General features: G+C 32.0%; 2 protein-coding genes across 2 annotated transcripts; one reads left to right on the top strand and one right to left on the bottom strand.

Moving 5' to 3' along the window:
- Positions 1-1,348: 1,348 nt before the first annotated feature.
- Positions 1,349-3,375, bottom strand: LOC6036091 (CCR4-NOT transcription complex subunit 9). The gene is made up of 4 exons (XM_001846132.2): positions 3,127-3,375; positions 2,404-3,066; positions 2,259-2,350; positions 1,349-2,195 (listed from the first exon to the last, which is right to left on the bottom strand). The coding sequence occupies exons 2-4, from the start codon at positions 3,028-3,030 to the stop codon at positions 2,015-2,017; spliced, it is 900 nt and encodes a 299-aa protein (XP_001846184.1). The 5' UTR covers positions 3,031-3,066; positions 3,127-3,375; the 3' UTR covers positions 1,349-2,014.
- A 4,302-nt stretch (positions 3,376-7,677) lies between these two features.
- LOC6036093 (transcription initiation factor TFIID subunit 8) lies at positions 7,678-8,933 on the top strand. The gene is made up of 3 exons (XM_038257901.1): positions 7,678-7,894; positions 7,952-8,238; positions 8,304-8,933. The coding sequence occupies exons 1-3, from the start codon at positions 7,759-7,761 to the stop codon at positions 8,883-8,885; spliced, it is 1,005 nt and encodes a 334-aa protein (XP_038113829.1). The 5' UTR covers positions 7,678-7,758; the 3' UTR covers positions 8,886-8,933.
- The last annotated feature ends 4,622 nt before the right edge of the window (positions 8,934-13,555 follow it).

The raw sequence follows: 13,555 nt of genomic DNA, 5'->3' as shown, positions 1-13,555 counted from the left end.
TATCAAAATTTTTGTAATTGTCTGCTCTACAATTTTGTAGAACATTGTTACACTCTAAAAAATAACCCTGCAAAGTTAGAAAAAACACGAAATTTCAAAATGAAAAATTTTGTTCTAAATATAAAATTGACCCTTCTGGGTCAATGTAGATTCGAAAAGTACATTGAAATTCCCATAAAATGACATGTTCCAAAAATTTTACAGTCAGGTAACGGAAAATGGGAGAATTTTTAAAACTTTTTTAGTGATTTTTTCGATGAAAAATACGTTTTTCGGAATTCAGAGTACGCCATCAAATCGGGCGTCTAATTTTACAAAAAAGTCCCTTTGACACCAAATTTCTATCTCTTCACCGTTTCAGGCTGCAAATTATTGAAAAACACCTCTTTTTCGCATGTTCAAAAATGGAAGGGGTCGTACCGCCCCTCCGTCACGAGATATCAAAAAACGGACCTCGGATTCGTGATCAGGGACAAAAGTTACCCCTCAGGACAAAGTTTCACGCAAATCGAAGAGGGGTCGGGGCAACTACTGTGTGAGTTGGCGGAGAATTACCCATTAGCGTTTTTTTTCGAAAAAAAAACCTCAAATTTTTATAATATCAATATGGGTAGCAAACGAAGCTTAATTTTGAATGCTTTTCACTTTTATTTCATTTTTTTTAATTTTAGATTTTTTAACAAAATACCGTATTTTTTCGAAAGAGCTTAAATTTTTATTATTTGCAGTATGGGTATCAAATGAAGTAAAATGTTGTATGCTCTTTCATTTTTATTAGAGTTCTTTTGTTTATCACTCCTATTAAAATGCAAAAAATAATAGAAAAAATTACATAGATATTACAAGTTTTGACCATTTGAAAGCAAAAACATTTAAATTTCCAAAATATCATGGAAAAAAAGATTTTATTCACCAAACAAAATGCGTTTACTGTACAATTGAATTATGAAAGTTTAAATAATTTTGTAACGAGCAAAATGCATTTTAGATTGTTTTTAGTTGATTAGTCTCCAATTTCCATTACAGTTTTGAAGTCCTTTGAAAAAAAAAATTTTTTGCCCCCTTGATTTTTCGGACCAATTTTGAATAAGAAGGCGACATAAACTTTGAAAAATATTTGCAACGGCCTTTGCAACAAAACATAATCAAAAAATATATTCTTAGTGAAAGCACATCAATGGCCTACGTAAATTCGAAAAAGATAAAAAAATGAGTTACCGCCGAAAGAATTATCGAAATAACGATAACGATAGCGAAAATTAAAAAAAAATAAAACTAAAGTTAGGCCGTTATTTGTCAAAGTTTATGTCAAGAAATTTTCGAGAAGAAAAAATAAAACACCACCAAATTGATTTACCATCTAAGTTTTATTAATCAATCATATCACTGCTATTACAGCTAAGCTTTTCCTCGTTCAGGTTTTTATTTTTTTATTTTTGTCGCATATTTCGTATCGACCTGCTATCAACAGCGTTAATTTTCTGACTAAGTTGTTGTTTTTTTTTCTCGATCGGACACATTTCTTTTTAACGGATTTTTTTTTCTAACGCAAATCATACTGAAACAATGCAAGAGAAAATTACGGTAGTTTGGTAAAACTTAAAGGAGAAGGAAAATCATAAGTTTGTTGACTTAAATAAAGTGCGCGCGCACGCGCCTTGAGAACATAATTAGAAAGTTACAAGCAAAAATCATTTTTTGTTCCGATGTTTTGCGTGGGTGAAAATAAGAAGTTTAATCTGACTTGCAAGGAAAGAGATGCTCTTTCTGAAATTTCTTAAACTAAGCTTGCTTCTTTACAATCAAAGTGTTGCTAACTGCTGCTGCGCTCAATTCGACTCTTTTGAGGACCTTTTTTTTTTTTGATTTCTCGTAACAAGTTTGCTCTAAAACGTACTCTACACATCATGGTTCGGTTTGCTTCGTGCTCATCCACACAGGTACGCACGGTTGTTCCCACCCCGAATCGACGACTGAAGACAAACATTCGTGCACGTGCTGCTGCTGGCCATGCTTAGGACGTCAGCGGCGAGATGCCGACCTGTCGCGGGTCCGCCCCCGGCACGCTCACCGTCTCCAGATTCTTGAGCAGCAGCGTCAGCCACGGTTTGGTCGACTTGTCCTCCTGGAGGCAGGCCGCGAACGTGCCGTCGCGCAGCTGGTCCGGCAGGCACTGGCGGAGGGCCTCGCGGGCTCTGGCGGAAGTTGGATTTTGGTCAAAAGTTGATCAATTAAGAATCGTTTTCACGGGGACTCACCTCGGATTGTCGGACAGTCGAAGGTAGCACCGGACGACGTGCTTCAACAGTCTTGCGGATGGTTCCTTGGACAGGGAGATGACCATTTTACCCTGGAAGAAACGGTGATTAATTGTTTAAATTTTAGAGAAACTCAACAACCTACCAGAATGATGGCCACGTGCGAGAACCGGTCGTACGTGTGGCAGATGTATGAGAGGCCGCTGTCGTCGAGCAGGATCTTCTGCAGGATGAACGTCGCGACGGTTTTGCTCAGCTCCGAGCCGGACTCCATGATGCGCAAGCACAGCGGGATGATCTCCGTCGTCAGCAGGAACGTTATCACCTCCTGCTCGTCGGTCTTGACCAGCGCTCCGATCACGCCGAGCGAGGTCAGCCGCAGGTACTCGAAGGGGCGCGTCTTCGAGGTCGTGTGCAGGAACGGGTACAGAAACAGCGGGATGTGCGCGGCCAGAAAGACGGACCGCGTCTCCGGGTGGGACGCCACGCACTGCAGCAGGGCGAGCGCGTTGCAAACCCGGTTCGACTGGTGTGCCGTCAGCGTGGCCGGATTTATCGACGGATAGATGTTGATGATCTCCTGCAGCAGAGCGGCCGTCGTGCCGAAGCTGTGCCACAGCATCGGGGCCAAATCCGGCACCGATTCGCGCTTCTTGCTCAGCTCCAGCAGCGCCGTCTCCCGGGTCTCCGGATTGGACAGCTCGTTGATCCACTGGAAGACCTTCTCGCTGTTGGCCGCCTGCAGGTTCGCGGGGCTCTGCTGGGTGGCCATCGTCGCCGCTGCCAGCTTGAAGCTTGCCTTTTCACACTAGAACCAGAACTCCTCTCAATCCAACAACAAACAATAAAAAATAAGAAGAAAACTAACCCTTTGCTCTAGAAACAAATCCCGACTCAAATCACTTCTTTTCCACCAGAATTCCACAAAACTCCAACTCCCCTCAACGCCAGCTACAATTTTCACCCAAATTCGCTTACTTTCCACTGGAAATTCACTCGAAAATCGTGAAAAATCACAATCTTTTTCACTCCCAGTAAATTCGGTCAGTCTTTTTTTCTTCACGGTGGTTGGCAGATTTTTAGACGTTTTGCACCAACACAGACACCGGAGCAAAGCGGAACAGGCTGCTGCGATCGTGTGTGTGAAAGAGTTGGCTTTTGTTTTGGAAATTTCGTTCCGAGTGCGGTACTAGAATGATTCCGGGGGGTGAGCAAATGTGAAGACGGTTGTTTCAAACAACTCAGTTCTGAGTTATTTTTACCCAGAATTTGTGAAAATGTGATTAGATTAGATCTCAAAAATCTAAAAACACTAAATAATTGAAAAATAAAAAAAAGTCTAAAGGCGTCATTTATAAAGTACATCACGCTCTAGGGGGGAGGGGGGGGTTGTCGCAAGCGTGATTAAGTGTGGCAAGGGGGGGGGGGCGAGACTGCGGCATCACGCTATACTATTTCTTTAATCTAATCTAATTCTAATCTAATTAAACACAAGCGCAGCCAGTCCGAAGAAAGCATCCTGGAAGAACTTGTGGTAAGATTACGCCTCAACTCCTTGTCAATATTAATGATTACAGTACATCCGAGTTACCCCGAAAATGTATAGCAAAAATTAAAGCGGCCAGGCCTACTGCGCTGCATTAACCGCAGAGACAGATTCTATGAACGGATCACATTTCACAGAATCATCAGGGGAGGAAGGATGCGTGGACATACCGTACCAAACGCTCCGAATCAGTTGTGGTGTGGTGTGTTAGTGTAAATTTGGCAGATAATAATGTTTAGGGGCGGAAGGGGGGGGGGGGATGGGAAATGTGGATTGGAGAAAAGGAAGGCGGGAAAGGGATAATATGGATATATCATTTGATCAATAGAATATTATATAAAATAAGGGAAAAAAAATCATCTATCAAATAATTATAGATAAAATGGACAGATCTCACCAAATCAAGATTCAACAGCTCCAGCAGGATTTGAACTTATCATAAAATGCCACTTGAATCGTAATTCTTCTAAGACTTCTGGACTTGAACAGGACTACAGTAAAGTAGCGGGCAGCAACAATCAAGGTTTCAGTTCTTCCAGCAGCAATCCTGGTACTGCTCGACCGGCAGCAAAGGCATAAGATGCCGCAAGTTGGTACTGATCACCACACGATGCATTTAGTCTGCTACTGCTGGCCTTCATAAAGTGCTCCAGCTGTTGCTGATCCTGCCTTCTTGTTCGTGTAATCGTAACCCCCATGACGAGCATTAAGCCGACGAGAAGTTGAAATCTGGGTTTTGATATTCCACTGACACAACCTCAACCGCTACCACCATTAAAATTGTACAGGAACTCCGGTTTAATAATTGATATCAAAAGTTTAAAAAAATAAAAAAAATAAAAAAAAAACAAATTCCAAAAATATGACAGCGGAAAAATATACGTCTGTTCACGCTCCCAGATTACTTCGCTATACTATTTCTTTAATACTGAAAATTCAGTCTTAAAATATATTTAAAAAAAAGTTCAATGTTTGATAAACTTTACTCATAAATGAAACATACTATACAAGGGTTTAAGAAACTGAGTTTTTGAATCATTATATTTTGAAAGCAAAAATTTAAAAAATCCAAACCCAACCATAAAAAAACAACCCATCATGACATATAGGTTTTCTTATGTAGATAAGATCTTTTGAAAATTTTATGAAGATTGTACAAAAAATCAAGATGGGGGGAGGGGTCCGACAAAGTATGACGTACTTTTTGAGTGTTTTGACAAAGTGTGACATAGGGGAGAGGGGGGGGGGGTTATTTTTGGCCGATTTTAGCGTGACGTACTTTATGGATGACGCCAAAAAGTCTCAAACATCTAAAAAATTTAAAAAATCTAAAAATCTTCAAAATCTAAAAAATCTAACAAAAATCTAAGTAAAAAAACTGAAATATCTAAAACAACTAAGCAAAGCAATCGACTTAAACGACCCCCGGGTCTTTTGTGGTCTCTGTTGCAAGTGTCTGCTTATATCTAAAACAACTTCAAAATATAAAAAATCTCAAAATTCTCTAAAATTTAAAAACGCGTATAAATTTAAAAAATCTCCAATCCTTAAAAATCATGATTAGAAATGACAGTTCTCCCATAAGGAATACATTGTAGAAAAAAGCAAAAACTGCTAGTATGGATGTGCTTCATTATGAGGCTCCACGCCGTTCCGACTTGATTCAACCATTACTTTTCGTTTGTAGCCATTTTAAGTCTCTGTCAGATTTTTTTATTTATAAAAAAAAAACATGATTAAATAGTTCCTGTTTCAAAAAACAACTTTGCTGAAGAGTGTGAAATAATACGTCCACTTAGTAAAATTTTTCAGTGACTTATTCAAGTTAGATAGATTTATAACTTAATATTGATGCTGCTTGTTTTATTATAGTTGCATGTTCAAATGAAAATCCTAAATTTTTGAATTCAACAATCTATAAATCAAAATACTCAAATAACTAAAAATCTAAACATTCAAAAAATCCAAAAAATTACTTATCCTAAAATCTGCAAACCTGAAAATCTTAAAAAAAAAACAGGAAGTATCCAAATCAAAAAAGCTCCGATTTGGCTTAGATTTAGCATGAAAGTTCTTTGGCCAAATAACGGTCGTATATAGTGTCATTCTCTCTTGGAGCAATGACAAAAATAAAAATGAAATATCTAAAAATCTAAAAATCTAAAAATCTAAAATTCTAAAAATCTAAAGATCTAAAATTCTAAAAATCTAAAAATCTAAAAATCTAAAAATCTAAAAATCTAAAAATCTAAAAATCTCAAAATCTAAAAATCTAAAAATCTAAAAATCTAAAAATATAAAAATCTAAAAATCTAAAAATCTAAAAATCTAAAAATCTAAAAATCTAAAAATCTAAAAATCTAAAAATCTAAAAATCTAAAAATCTACAAATCTAAAAATCTAAAAATCTAAAAATCTAAAACTCTAAAAATCTAAAAATCTAAAAATCTAAAAATCTAGAAATCTAAAAATCTAAAAATCTAAAAATCTAAAAATCTAAAAATCTAAAAATCTAAAAATCTAAAAATCTAAAAATCTAAAAATCTAAAAATCTAAAAATCTAAAAATCTAAAAATCTAAAAATCTAAATATCTAAAAATCTAAAAATCTAGAAATCTAAAAATCTAAAAATCTAAAAATCTAAAAATCTAAAAATCTAAAAATCTAAAAATCTAAAAATTTTAAAATCTAAAAATCTAAAAATCTAAAAATCTAAAAAATTTAAAAAAGTTAAATTAAAAACTTGTTTTGTGATTTTATAATTTTGTAATTTTGTAATTTTGTAATTTTGTAATGTTGTAATTTTGTAATTTTGTAATTTTGTAATTTTGTAATTTTGTAATTTTGTAATTTTGTAATTTTGTAATTTTGTAATTTTGTAATTTTGTAATTTTGTAATTTTGTAATTTTGTAATTTTGTAATTTTGTAATTTTGTAATTTTGTAATTTTGTAATTTTGTAATTTTGTAATTTTGTAATTTTGTAATTTTGTAATTTTGTAATTTTGTAATTTTGTAATTTTGTAATTTTGTAATTTTGTAATTTTGTAATTTTGTAATTTTGTAATTTTGTAATTTTGTAATTTTGTAATTTTGTAATTTTGTAATTTTGTAATTTTGTAATTTTGTAATTTTGTAATTTTGTAATTTTGTAATTTTGTAATTTTGTAATTTTGTAATTTTGTAATTTTGTAATTTTGTAATTTTGTAATTTTGTAATTTTGTAATTTTGTAATTTTGTAATTTTGTAATTTTGTAATTTTGTAATTTTGTAATTTTGTAATTTTGTAATTTTGTAATTTTGTAATTTTGTAATTTTGTAATTTTGTAATTTTGTAATTTTGTAATTTTGTAATTTTGTAATTTTGTAATTTTGTAATTTTGTAATTTTGTAATTTTGTAATTTTGTAATTTTGTAATTTTGTAATTTTGTAATTTTGTAATTTTGTAATTTTGTAATTTTGTAATTTTGTAATTTTGTAATTTTGTAATTTTGTAATTTTGTAATTTTGTAATTTTGTAATTTTGTAATTTTGTAATTTTGTAATTTTGTAATTTTGTAATTTTGTAATTTTGTAATTTTGTAATTTTGTAATTTTGTAATTTTGTAATTTTGTAATTTTGTAATTTTGTAATTTTGTAATTTTGTAATTTTGTAATTTTGTATTTTTGTAATTTTGTAATTTTGTAATTTTGTAATTTTGTAATTTTGTAAATTTTGGAGCGGATTCGTGGAAAAAGTCAGATTTGTGTTTTTTGCAGAACGGTGTAAAACCCAATTCTAGTACTGCAGCTAATCAGATTTGAATCACCCCCCGAACCGAAATTAGCGCGTCATGTCAAAATAATGACGTTTCTCACAAATTGTAAACAATCAATTCGGTTTTTGTTGTTTTTCACGATTTATTAAATTTTATTTGAATTTTAAGTGAAAAACACAGATTTTCGCGCATAAATGGCCGAAATAAACGCCACCCAGATTGCGCGCCGTCGCTACCTCACGATGGCCGTGTCTTCCGAGCTGATGGAACGCGGCTTCGATGCCGCCGAACCTGAGTGCGTCGAAACGCTGACGGAAATGCTCCAGAGTTGTAAGTTTTCCGTTTAATCTCATTTTTGTTAGAACTTAAATGATTTTCTCATTTCAGTCATGGTCGAGTTGGGTCAATCGTCGCGCAATTACTGCGAGTTGGCCGGCCGGACGCAGCCCGTCATCGGGGACATTGTGATTTCCCTTATCAACATGGGCATTTCGATCAAGGGCCTGGAGGCGTACGGCAAACGGGAATCGCGCCGGATCCTGCCCCAGCCCCAGCAGGCCCAAGCGCAGAAGCAGCTGAGCATTCTGCAGGCGGGGCAGAAGCACAACCACCCGTCGCACATTCCGAACCACCTGCCGACGCTGCCCGATCCGCATGCCTACATCCGGACGCCGGTGAGTTGGCGGAATTGCTTGTGGGTTCTTTCGAGGGTTTAACGGGTAAATTTGATCTTTTACAGACGTACAAACAACCGGTCACGGAGTACGAGGCCATCCGGGAGAAGGCCGCCTCGCAGAAGCGTGACGTCGAAAAAGCGCTCACCAAGTTCCTGGCCAAAACGAGCGACGTGCACAGTCTGTTCGACAACGAAGAAAGCCCAATGTTCCCGCTGATTGCGTGCAAACCATCGTTTCCACCGTACCTGCAGGCGCTCAACCCAACCGACCAGATCTTTGACTTTGAAGAGCTCGAGTATTACTACCAGGTGGCGAACCGGAAGGAAGATCCGGCGGACGCCAAGGAGGGTGCCGACGACGATGACGAAGATAATGAAGATGGGGATGAGAAGAAGGAGGGTGGCGAACTAACGGATGGGAACGAATCGGCTTCGCCGGTCAAGAGTGAGAAGAAGGAGCGCGTCGATTCGACGGGGGAGAGCAAAATGGGACCGCCGACGGTGACGGTTTCGACGGCGTCCGGGAATATTACGACGGCGCAGATTAATTTGACAAACAATAGTCCCACGATTGATAATCCTTATCTGAGGGCAGCCACGATTCCGAGAAAGGTCAAGTGCGAGGGGTCGTCGTCGATGTTTTGAGGAGGAGGAAGGTAGGTTGTTTAAGAATAAATCATACTGATACTATTTTTTTTGGGAATTTAATGCAATAGAATTGAACGAAAGCCTTGAAAAAAATCTACTTCGGGCATCCATAAACCACGTCGTCACTTTTTTTTGATAACTAAACAGCAATATCCGACCTTGAATATTTGGCCCTTTCAAAATGTTAGTCTTGGTTCCAAAATTTCGAAGTATTTTTTTTTGTAAATATCGTTGAAATTTGACCATTACTTGCTGAGATGGCATTAAAAATGAGGGGCTGTTTGGTAAGATTTGGATTGTCCACGCTCCATACAAAAAAGATTTGATTTGTATGGAATTCGTCCACGAATGGAGGGGGAGGTAGGAGGGGGGGGGGGGTGGAGGTTGACAATTCCAGTGTCCACGTGGTTTGTGGATGGTCCCCTCTCAGGCATGTTTATTGTAAATTTTCTAAACTGTTTTAAGAAAAAAATAAGGGATGGACACTATTTTAAAAATCTATAAACGGGAATTTTTCAGCTAAAATTTAACCTATATCTTGAAAACTATGCACTTTACCTCAAAATCTGTAAAGTACTTTTCGATCGCAATTTCAATTTAACATTAAAAACTGACAGGGTGGCCACTCAAGTCGGAAAAGTCGGGAAACAGTCGGGAATTTGTGATTTTTTTTTGTCAGAAACTCGTAAAAAAATCGTGGATCACAAGCATACCCGCTTGATTTTTGTAATATTTTGAACAATTTTCAAATTAAACTCACTCAATTCTTCCTAAGTAACTTACTTTAAATTTAAGGTTTCTTTCACTATTTCAATCTATTTGTGAATTTAAAGGTTTTTTAAGACATTAAAAATACAAATATTTGACACAGAGTTATATAATATTTTTTATGAATCAAAAGTTTTTTTATTTATTTATTTTTGTCTATCAAACATTTCTTCTTGTTCTTACTCTGACAGACACAAAACAACAACAAATTTAATGAAAAAATAATATAAAAATTGAGCCTAATTTTAACGATTACGATTTTATCACATTAACTGAATATTTGATTTAAAAAAATCCAACTTGAGTTAAAAAATAATAATATTTTTTTATTCCCAAATGATTCGTTTGAAAAATCTAAAAATCTAAAAATCTAGAAATCTAAAAATCTAAAAATCTAAAAATCTAAAAATCTAAAAATCTAAAAATCTAAAAATCTAAAAATCTAAAAATCTAAAAATCTAAAAATCTAAAAATCTAAAAATCTAAAAATCTAAAAATCTAAAAATCTAAAAATCTAAAAATCTAAAAATCTAAAAATCTAAAAATCTAAAAATCTAAAAATCTAAAAATCTAAAAATCTAAAAATCTAAAATCTAAAAATCTAAAAATCTAAAAATCTAAAAATCTAAAAATCTAAAAATCTAAAAATCTAAAAATCTAAAAATCTAAAAATCTAAAAATCTAAAAATCTAAAAATCTAAAAATCTAAAGATCTAAAAATCTAAAAATCTAAAGATCTTAAATTATAAAAATCTAAAAATCTAAAGATCTAAAAATCTAAAAATCTAAAAATCTAAAAATCTAAAAGTCTAAAAATCTAAAAATCTAAAAATCTAAAGATCTTAAAATATAAAAACCTAAAAATCTTAAAATCTAAAAATCTAAAAATCTAAAAATCTAAAAATCTAAAAATCTAAAAATCTAAAAATCTAAAAATCTAAAAATCTAAAAATCTAAAAATCTAAAAATCTAAAAATCTAAAAATCTAAAAATCTAAAAATCTAAAAATCTAAAAATCTAAAAATCTAAAAATCTAAAAATCTAAAAATCTAAAAATCTAAAAATCTAAAAATCTAAAAATCTAAAAATCTAAAAATCTAAAAATCTAAAAATCTAAAAATCTAAAAATCTAAAAATCTAAAAATCTAAAAATCTAAAAATCTAAAAATCTAAAAATCTAAAAATCTAAAAATCTAAAAATTTAAAAATCTAAAAATCTAATGATCTAAAAATCTAAAAATCTAAAAATCTAAAAATCTAAAAATCTAAAGATCTTAAAATATAAAAATCTAAAAATCTAAAAATCTAAAAATCTAAAAATCTAAAAATCTAAAAATCTAAAAATCTAAAAATCTAAAAATCTAAAAATCTAAAAATCTAAAAATCTAAAAATCTAAAAGTCTAAAAATCTAAAAATCTAAAAATCTAAAAATCTAAAAATCTAAAAATCTAAAAATCTAAAAATCTAAAAATCTAAAGATCTTAAAATCTAAAAATCTAAAGATCTAAAAATCTAAAAATCTAAAAATCTAAAAATCTAAAAGTCTAAAAATCTAAAAATCTAAAAATCTAAAGATCTTAAAATATAAAAACCTAAAAATCTAAAAATCTAAAAATCTAAAAATCTAAAAATCTAAAAATCTAAAAATCTAAAAATCTAAAAATCTAAAAATCTAAAAATCTAAAAATCTAAAAATCTAAAAATCTAAAAATCTAAAAATCTAAAAATCTAAAAATCTAGAAATCTAAAAATCTAAAAATCTAAAAATCTAAAAATCTAAAAATCTAAAAGTCTAAAAATCTAAAAATCTAAAAATCTAAAAATCTAAAAATCTAAAAATCTAAAAATCTAAAAATCTAAAAATCTAAAAATCTAAAAATCTAAAAATCTAAAAATCTAAAAATCTAAAAATCTAAAAATCTAAAAATCTAAAAATCTAAAAATCTAAAAATCTAAAAATTTAAAAATCTAAAAATCTAAAAATTTAAAAATCTAAAAATCTGTAATTTTGTAATTTTGTAATTTTGTTCATTACGATTTTATCACATTAACTGAATATTTGATTAAAAAAATTCCAACTTGAGTTAAAAAATAATAATATATTTTTATTCCCAAATGATTCGTTTGAATTTTTTGTGATTATGGGTAAATTACTTTAGATAAAGCTTGATTTTCAGTTATCGGAAAACTTAAATATCGAAAATATCCATGCGATGTTCGTTCTAAATGAAAAAAGTAGTTAGTATTTTTTTAATTTTTTTAAAAGAAAACATGAAAAAATATTGTTAAAAATAAATCCAACAAATTTTGGTTTAAGTTATTGCAAATATGCTAAAAGATTTTTTCTCAAACATTTTACAGCGGTCAAAGCATAAAAAACTATACTTTTGCCAATTTTAAAAATAAACATTGAAATCACAAATATTATTAAGCGTTCGGTTATTTTTCAAAGACTAGATGTTTCTAATCGGAATCAAAATAATGAGTGCTTCAATTTTTAAAGTTTTTTTTTTTTATTATTTTGTTGTTAAATTTAGGCTGGTACAAATTCTATTAAAAGTTTTTGTCTCCCCCCTCTTCAAAGTCGGCCCGAAAAATCAGGGGGCAAAAAAAAGATTTTTTCAAAAAACTTCAAAATTCCAAAAGAAATTTTACTGCAATGGAGCACTTCCATTCGAGCAGTTTTTGCTTTTTTCTACAATGTATTGTATGGAGCGAACTGTCAAAAACTGCTTGACTGCGGGTGCTCCATTAGCTGAAATCAATATAAAATGAATTTTCCTGCGTTTAGAAACATTTTTACATGCTTGTGTTAGTTAAAAAATGTTTCGAATTTTTAAAATAAAATCGATGTTCAGTTTCGCAAAATGTTTTTTTTGCTAATTTTTTTGTGTTAATCAAATCTTATATTTTTTGAAAAATAATGATTGCAAAACAACTAAACGAGTGTAAATAGTAGTTTATGCAACAAGTTGCAAAAAGAGGATTTTTTCAGCACGAGTCGTACACCGAGTTGGATAAATACGTCGAGTGCTGAAAAAATCAAGTTTTGCAACGAGTTCCATACAACTTTTTTTGCAATTCCGAAAAACACCCATTGAGTGAAATTTTAAGTCAAATTTCTTGTATTTTGTAAATAAATCGTTTAAATCAATTTTTTTTTGAAAAATGTTACTTTTCGAAACAAGTGCTGAAAAGTTCAACTTTTCAGCATTTATTTTGAAAAGTTTTGCTATTCAATTCTTTTATTTTTGGTACAGAAAAGTAGGCTATTTCGTCGTTCAAGAATGACAGGAAAAGTAAGTAGTTTCACGACGGAATTGCAAAAATGCATTTTAAAACACTTTTTTCATTGAAAGTTGAGGCTATAGCTTGTTATTTCAATTTTTATATTTTTGAAAGAAAAACATAACTCGGCGGCAATAGTTGCAGTTTTTTGTCCCCTAAAATATTTTAAAAAATTCAAAAATTAAGAGTTGTTGAAAAATGTTTTTTTTTTGTGAAAAAAGTTAGTTTGAAAACCGCTAATTATTGTTCGTGTGCCTGTTTGTTTCAGAATAGTCCATTGATAAAGTACCTGTAACTTTGCCGAAGACACCAAATCGATATGAAAATTCCTTCAAAAGTTACACATTCTCGCATATTTGCGTATCATTTCTGTATGAACAGCTGCCAAAATTGTATGAGGCCTTCTATGGGTGAACCAATGACACCAAATAGCTTCTTTGGTCTTTGGAGGGGAGGACCCCACAAAGTTTGAACCAAATAAAAAAATATAAATAAAATCCATTTCCGGTATTGGTGAAGAATTGCTCAAATTTTAACCTCCCTACTTTATAATCTATACAGTGCAGACTCGACTATCCGAAGCCTCGAACATTTTTTTTGTATTTTCTTA

This window comes from Culex quinquefasciatus, chromosome 2, assembly GCF_015732765.1.
Source record: "Culex quinquefasciatus strain JHB chromosome 2, VPISU_Cqui_1.0_pri_paternal, whole genome shotgun sequence".
NCBI classification, from domain to species: Eukaryota; Metazoa; Arthropoda; class Insecta; order Diptera; family Culicidae; genus Culex; species Culex quinquefasciatus.
Note: the sequence above shows the minus strand (reverse complement) of the source record. Positions and strands in the feature narration are given on the sequence as shown.

Bases quoted from the DNA above. Each gene is read 5' to 3' on its own strand.
- LOC6036091 (XM_001846132.2), bottom strand. From the start codon at position 3,030: ATGGCCACCCAGCAGAGCCCCGCGAACCTGCAGGCGGCCAACAGCGAG. The intron at 2,351-2,403 runs GTAGGTTGTTGA...CGTTTCTTCCAG, and splicing joins CGCACGTGGCCATCATTCTG to GGTAAAATGGTCATCTCCCT. The intron at 2,196-2,258 runs GTGAGTCCCCGT...AACTTCCGCCAG, and splicing joins CGACTGTCCGACAATCCGAG to AGCCCGCGAGGCCCTCCGCC.
- LOC6036093 (XM_038257901.1), top strand. From the start codon at position 7,759: ATGGCCGAAATAAACGCCACCCAGATTGCGCGCCGTCGCTACCTCACG. The intron at 7,895-7,951 runs GTAAGTTTTCCG...TTCTCATTTCAG, and splicing joins GACGGAAATGCTCCAGAGTT to TCATGGTCGAGTTGGGTCAA. The intron at 8,239-8,303 runs GTGAGTTGGCGG...GATCTTTTACAG, and splicing joins ATGCCTACATCCGGACGCCG to ACGTACAAACAACCGGTCAC.